General features: G+C 47.9%; 1 protein-coding gene across 1 annotated transcript in view; it reads left to right on the top strand.

Moving 5' to 3' along the window:
- The window catches only part of vipr2 (vasoactive intestinal peptide receptor 2), a 22,424-nt gene that overhangs the window by 13,906 nt on the left and 1,018 nt on the right, over positions 1-7,500 (top strand). Inside the window, exons 4-12 of the mRNA XM_060058615.1 lie at positions 1,173-1,270; positions 1,404-1,536; positions 1,782-1,932; positions 2,029-2,089; positions 3,529-3,598; positions 3,764-3,855; positions 4,895-5,024; positions 6,891-6,932; positions 7,026-7,500. The exon at positions 7,026-7,500 is cut by the window's right edge and continues 1,018 nt beyond it. Of these exons, the coding sequence (XP_059914598.1) occupies positions 1,173-1,270; positions 1,404-1,536; positions 1,782-1,932; positions 2,029-2,089; positions 3,529-3,598; positions 3,764-3,855; positions 4,895-5,024; positions 6,891-6,932; positions 7,026-7,199 (951 nt within the window). The 3' untranslated portion in view covers positions 7,200-7,500. The remainder of the gene's footprint in view (positions 1-1,172; positions 1,271-1,403; positions 1,537-1,781; positions 1,933-2,028; positions 2,090-3,528; positions 3,599-3,763; positions 3,856-4,894; positions 5,025-6,890; positions 6,933-7,025) is intronic.

The following is a 7,500-nucleotide window of genomic DNA, read 5'->3' as shown; positions in this document are numbered from 1 at the left end:
CCTCCTCATGAGGGGAACAGAGAACAGAGAACCTCCTCATGAGGGGAACAGAGAACCTCCTCAGGAGGGGAACAGAGAACCTCCTCATGAGGGGAACAGAGAACCTCCTCACAGGGAGAACAGAGAACCTCCTCATGAGGGGAACAGAGAACAGAGAACATCCTCACAGGACGATCAAAGAACAGAGATCAGACCACCCGGGGTTTGAACCCCCGACCTGTTGGCTGTGAAGAAGCAGAGCTGAGCCTTATACCACCAGCCCCCTGATATGGTTCGACCCCCTCGGTCCACTGGGAGGCACTGGGAGGCAGTAGATGGTCTGGTCTTGAGCCCTGGCCTGTTTCCACAGTGAACCGTCGTTGAACCGTCTCTCCTCTAAACACATCGTGTGTTTGATCACCTGCCTCCTCATGGGCGACATCATAGACAGGGATGCAGTGGTGTGTGTGTGTGTGTGTGTGTGTGTGTGTGTGTGTGTGTGTGTGTGTGTGTGTGTGTGTGTGTGTGTGTGTGCGTGTGTGTGTGTTTGTGTGTGTGTGTGTTACATACGGTGTGCACCGGAAAGAAGTCCTCGTGAATCAAGCGCACCTCAGATTATCTGAGGAAGCAAGATAAGAGGGGAGGACCAAAACACACACATTCACACACACACACACACACACACACACACACACACACACACACACACACACACACACACACACACACACACACACACACACACATACATACACTCAAACACACATAAGCAAACACACACATGCATACACACACACACAAAAACACATGCACACACATAAACACATACACACACGCACACACACATGTACACACAGACTCACACAAACCCATACGTTTCTTTCCATCTCACTCTATAAAGTGAGAAAGAGTGCAAAAACTAGTCTATTACAAAATGAATCCTTCAATCAATCTGTCCCCAATATCTCTCTCTCTCTCTCTCTCTCTCTCTCTCTCTCTCTCTCTCTCTCTCCCTTTCTCTCCCTCTATCTCCCTCTCTCTTCTCTCTCTCTCTCTCTCTCTCTCTCTCTCTCTCTCTCTCTCTCTCTCTCTCTCTCTCTCTCTCTCTCTCTCTCTCTCTCTCTCTCTCTCTCTCACACTCACTCACTCACTCACTCTCTCTCTCTCTCTCTCTCCCTCCCTCTCTCTCTCAGCTGGTTTTCTACATGGTGGTCCAGACTCTATATACGCTCGGCCACAGTCTTTCCTTGATCGCCCTCACCACTGGTAGCGCCATCCTCTGTCTGTTCCGGTGAGTTCCACTTCCTGTTCAGTTTCACCTCATTTCCTCTTCACTTTACCTCACTTTGAGTGTGTGTTCGCGTGTGTGTGAGTGCATGTGCGTGTGCGTGTGCGTGTGTGTGTGTGCGTGCGTGTGTGTGCAGGCGGCTCCGCTGCACCAGAAACCTGATCCACCTGAACCTGTTCCTGTCCTTCATCCTGCGGGCGGTGGCCGTGCTGGTGAAGGACCACATCCTGTTCTCCCACAGCTCCCAGTGCTCCCAGGAGCCCTCGCTGGTGAGCCCCCCCCCCCCGACACATCCTGTAGCGTAGCTGTAGTGTCCACTACAGCTGCTTTCGCTTTCCACCCCATCAGTGACGTCACAACTGTGTGTGTCCATCAGGATGGAGGACTAGCCAATCACCATCCCACCTGTGTTGTAGTTCTCCAGTGTCCTCCTGGCTGTAGTTCTAGGGGTTGAGGTTCTCCATGGTCTTCCTGGGAGTTGTGGCTCTCCAGTGTCCTCCTCCCTTGTCCCCAGTTGGGCTGTAAGGCCAGCCTGGTGTTCTTCCAGTACTTCATCATGGCTAACTTCTACTGGCTGCTGGTGGAGGGGCTGTACCTGCACACGCTGCTCGTCGTCATGTTCTCCGAGAACCGGCCCTTCGTCGTGTATCTGCTCGTCGGCTGGGGTAGGACGCTCGGATCAGACAGGAGACGCCACGGGGGGGGTGAGGAGGTCGTTCGTGTGGGAGGCTTCATGTCTGTTTCCTGTTTGGTGCGTTCAGGTATTCCCACCGTGTTCGTGTTCACCTGGGTCATGACCAGAGTGCACCTTGAAGACTCAGGGTGAGTGACACCTCAACTCACTCCACTGTAGATAGTTCACTCTTAGCTAGCTCACCTGCGAACAATTCACCTGTAACTTTTTTCAACCTGTCGATAACTTAGATAGTAAACCTGCAGCTAGTCTACCTGTAACCAACTTACCTGTAGCCAGCACACTGGTTGCTATTTCATCTGCAGCTTACTCAGCTCTAGCTAGTTCATGTGCAGCTTGTCTACCTGTAACCAACTTACCTTTAGCTAGCTCACCGGTTGCTTCTTCACCTGCAGCTAACTCAGCTCTAGCTAGTTCATGTGCAGCTAGTCTACCTGTAACCGACTTAACTGTAACTAGCTCACCAGTTGCTATCTGATCTGGAGCCAACTCACATGTTAGATAACATACAGAAAATGGCAAGCATATCCTTGGAGGGCAGCGGTGTGGGACAACATCTCCACAAAGAAGGCTCTGGTTTGGTTTGAGTCAGGAGCCGCTGTGTGAATCCGAGGCAGCACAGATTAGAATGCATGGGTTGTCACACCATTCTGTGACCGATAGAAAGAGTCGATTCATCAATAATTGATCCGCAATAAGCGGTTTGAAATGTTCCACCAACCAACGAGCAGAGGACGTTGGTTCACCGTTAAAGTGAACCCTTTCCGGACACTTTAATGGGCCAATCACACCGAGGTATGAAGATCACGCTGTTTGGTAAACAAACAGCAGGACTGAATAGTTCTTTGTGAGCAGACAGACAGCTGCTTCGGTGAGGAGGGCAGATAGACAGCTGCTTCTGTGAGGAGGGCAGACAGACAGCTGCTTCTGTGAGGAGGGCAGACAGACAGCTGCTTCTGTGAGGAGGGCAGTCAGACAGCTGCTTCTGTGAGGAGGGCAGTCAGACAGCTGCTTCTGTGAGGAGGGCAGACAGACAGCTGCTTCTGTGAGGTGGGCAGTCAGACAGCTGCTTCTGTGAGGAGGGCAGACAGACAGCTGCTTCTGTGAGGAGGGCAGTCAGACAGCTGCTTCTGTGAGGAGGGCAGACAGACAGCTGCTTCTGTGAGGTGGGCAGGCAGACTGCTGCTTCTGTGAGGAGGGCAGACAGACAGCTGCTTCTGTGAGGAGGGCAGACAGACAGCTGCTCTGTGAGGAGACAGACAGCTGCTCTGTGAGGAGACAGACAGACAGCTGCTCTGTGAGGAGACAGTCAGGCTTCTGTTCGCTGGAGAGACACCTTGTTGGGCCGGGTGCTTTTGAGCAAGGCAGTAGACATCTTATGCTTATGATGGTGTGACCTTATGGATGTCACACCACCCACCTTATAAATCTGCCATTTGATCCACAGCCTCTTACGATACTGTGACTTTACACTCCCAGTTAGACATCAAACCCTGGCAGTGTTAATGCCTTGCTCGAGAGAGGCTGGAATCCGCTCTGCTGATTGGGTTTCTGTTCTGCCCCTCAGGTGCTGGGAAAGAAACGAAAACCCCATCCCTAACTGGGTGATCAACGGACCAATAGGAGTCTCCATAATGGTATGTTCCAAGCATGTGTAAGCGTATTTCCATGGTGACTGATTGGTTGTGTGTAAACTGCTTCCATGTTGACTGATTGGTCGTGTGCAAGCTGTTTCCATGGCGACTGATCGGATGTGTAAAGTGTTTCCATGGTGACTGATTGGTTGTGTAAACGGTTTCCAGGTGAACTTTGTCCTCTTCATCAGCATCATTCGCATCCTGGTCCAGAAGCTCAGGTGTCCGGATGTTGGGGGAAACGACCAATCACAGTACAGGTACCGCCCACTATGCGGATCAATTACAGTAGGGGTACCGCCAGCTAAACTGACCAATCACAGTACAGGTACCGCCAGTTAAACTGACCAATCACAGTACAGGTACCGCCCACTAAACCGACCAATCACAGTACAGGTACCGTCCACTAACACAACCAATCACAGTACAGGTACGACACTAACCCAACCAATCACAGTACAGGAACGACACTAACCCAACCAAACAGAGGTATCGACACCAACATGACCATTCACAGTACAGGTACTGAGCAGAAACTCAACCAATGCCAAAAAAATTTAATGTTTTCTATACAAAGAAGAGTCAAAAGACAGACGGAGAGGGAGACAGACAGAGACAGAAGGACAGATAGGTAGTGTTACGGTTACGGTTAGCGGGTGGCAGGCAGGCGGGTAGGACCCAATAGCAGACAGTTCAATAAAAGGATAATTTATTAACGCAAAAGGCAAGGAATACGGGTGACGGGGGTAACACAGGGGACACAGGTAACACACAGGACACAACTCACCACGAACTAAAATGATCCGACAAGGAACAAAGGAAAGACAAGGGCTTAAATACCAAACACACACAGGGCACGCAACGAGTAACAGCTGAAACACATTAGGGGAGGGAGCAGTAATCACACAGGAGGGAAACCTGACCGGACATGGGGAGAAACAAGACAGAGATAACAAAGTAAAACAGGAAACGCACCAAAACAAGACAAGGAAACAGACAGACCATGACAGGTAGACAGACAGACAGGTAATCAGACAGACAGATAGTCAGACGAAAGTCAGACAGACATGTAGTCATACAGGCAGACAGGTAGACAGACAGGAAAATTGACAGACAGGTAGTCAGACAGACAGACAGGTAGATAGACAGACAGCCAGACAGGTAGACAGAAAGACAGACAGGTAGTCAGACCGACAAACAGGTAAACAGACAGACAGGTAGTCAGACAGACAGACAGACAGACAGACAGGTAGACTGACAGGCAGACAGAATCATCTGTCTCTCTCTGCTGTCTTGCAGGCGGTTGGCTAAATCCACTCTGCTGCTGATCCCTTTGTTCGGGATCCACTACGTGGTTTTCGTGTCTCCAAGCGAGTCCATCGCAGAGGAGTACAAGATCTTCTTTGACCTGGCCCTCGGCTCCTTCCAGGTGAGCTCCTCCCTCACACCTCCTCACTCGACCAACCTGCTAGAGTGGTCCCCAATAGGAGGCCTGCGGGCCACACCCGGCCCGCCACGAGTTGATTTATGGCCCACAAAAGAATTACTAAGAATTACTCAGCATACAAGCGATTTTTTTGATAAAAAAATTATATATCTAATATATATATATATATATATATATATATATATATATATTGTGGCGATCAGAGAAGTATAGACATCATAGCGTCCTGTCCCTTTATTGCTTTAAGCACAATAAGAGATATAATAATTAAGAAAATTGATTAAATTAAATCAAACTAATTCAACTGTGCATTTCTGCCCTCATCCAGCCCCCCTCCCTCGCGCGCCAAATAATATCAGCAACCCTATTGAACTGTATCTAAGAGCGAGGCGGATAACACAGAGAGAACGATGGCTACCAAAAGAAGGAAAGTTGACAATAGAATAATTAACGCAGATTGGAATCAACAATATTTGTTCATTCTACATGGACATGACATGGCTAAACCAGCCTGCTTACTCTGTTTACAAGCAATATCGGTTAACAAGGTTGCTCATGTAAAGAGGCATTTTGAAGCTAATATAGCAACTTTAAGGAAGCATTCCCACCAGGATCCGAGACATGAAAGCAAGAAATATCTAGCCTAACTACTGCTTATGAAAACTCGGTAAAAATTATTCATAAAACCACTACCACTTCAACCACAGCATCGCTCCGTGTATCATGGCATCTCGCAAAGAGCAAGAAACATTTCTCAGATGCAGACCTTATGAAGTGCTGTGGAAATGCTGGACTAAGTGCTCAGGCACGATGAAAAAATAAGAACTTCTTTGAGAGAGTTAATCAAGAGGGTACCACTGACTAGTAATGAGACTGGCAACAAGAACGCTTCTGCGGAGGATTGCTTTTCAATCCTCCTTGCCGATCTCAAAAAAGCTGATTAAATGTCACGAGCCATCGACGAGTCCTGTGATAGAACCTCGAAAAAGCTTTCTGTTTTTCTGCTTTTTTTCATTACATGGGCACACTACAGGTGAAATTGTTTTTACAGAAGTAACCCAGTTTTTTGAAAATAATATTTTGATGGAGCTCCGGCCATGATGTTCTATTTATTTGTATACTTACTTTAATAGTTCTTTTACTATTTGATTATCCTTCTAAGGAGGATGATCTGATATCCAATATACAAATAATAGTATTATAATCCATTTTATGTCTAAATCACTTTTCGTTTGTACAATCTCAAAGCGCATACAACTGAGTGCATACATATATTGTCAAATAATACACAAAACAACAAGAAGACTACAGGAAGGCCTGTCAAGGGGTGAGTTTTAAAGCTGATTGGTTTGGTTGCTCGATGGCCGTGGGGCTGGAGGTTGAGTGGCCCATCGTTTCCAAGTGGATTTTCATAGTGGCCCACTATGAAAAGTAATTGGGGACCCCTGTGCTAGACAATCAAAAATGGCCATGAGGTGAATACGGCCCGTTGGTGGTAGTTTTTAACTGCTCGATAACATTGGTATTGGTAGTTTGAATAGTGAACCTGATGTGTTGGTAGTTTAAAGGATGAGATGCTGATGTGTTGGTGGTTTAAAGAGTGAACCTGATGTGTTGGTAGTTTAAAGGATGAGATGCTGATGTGTTGGTGGTTTAAAGAGTGAAGCTGTTGTGTTGGTAGTTTAAAGGCTGAGATGCTGATGTGTTGGTAGTTTAAAGAGTGATGAGCTGAGGTGTTGGTAGTTTAAAGAGTGATGAGCTGATGTGTTGGTAGTTTAAAGACTGTAGCTGATGTGTTGGTAGTTCAAAGAGTGATGAGCTGATGTGTGTTGTGTTGCTGTGTTCCAGGGTCTGACAGTCGCCATCTTGTATTGTTTCCTCAACAGTGAGGTAAGACCATCTTATACTCTTTTAGATCTGGGCTTGTGCGTGCGTGCGTGTGTTTGTGTGTGGTGCATCTCTAGTAACTCCCCCCCTCCCCAGGTTCAGGGGGAGCTGAGGAGGAAGTGGAGGAACATCCACCTCAACTGTCACCTCAGGAGGAACCAGCGATTTCCCAGAATGCACCTCTCCCCGGACAGCTCCAAACACGCCGACCACGGGGGCCAGGACTCCCAGAACCCCTTCACCGTGCAGTCCGAGACCAGCATCCTCTGAGCCCCATTAGGCCCTAATGGGGAATGCATGTTCCATGTCTGTAAATATAAAGCCGTTGACAGTCGGAGTTCTGGACTGAACTGGTCAGCAGGTCAGGGACAAAAACGAGTTCCACTCCTGTAGTTGCGATTGGAGACCAGAACGCCCAGGAGATGTGTTCATAAGCTGAGAAAAGTAGTTCCCTTAGTCCAAAAACATGACATTATAATTTGTAATCGTCCCAGTCGTCCCACCAAATACAAATCGGTTGATTCTGGAGGTTAGATCACAAGTTTGGTCCAAACATAGTGTTGTTGAACAG

The sequence above is a fragment of the Gadus macrocephalus genome, chromosome 8 (genome assembly GCF_031168955.1).
Source record: "Gadus macrocephalus chromosome 8, ASM3116895v1".
Taxonomy (NCBI): Eukaryota; Metazoa; Chordata; class Actinopteri; order Gadiformes; family Gadidae; genus Gadus; species Gadus macrocephalus.
This window is presented reverse-complemented; position numbering and strand designations above follow the sequence as displayed.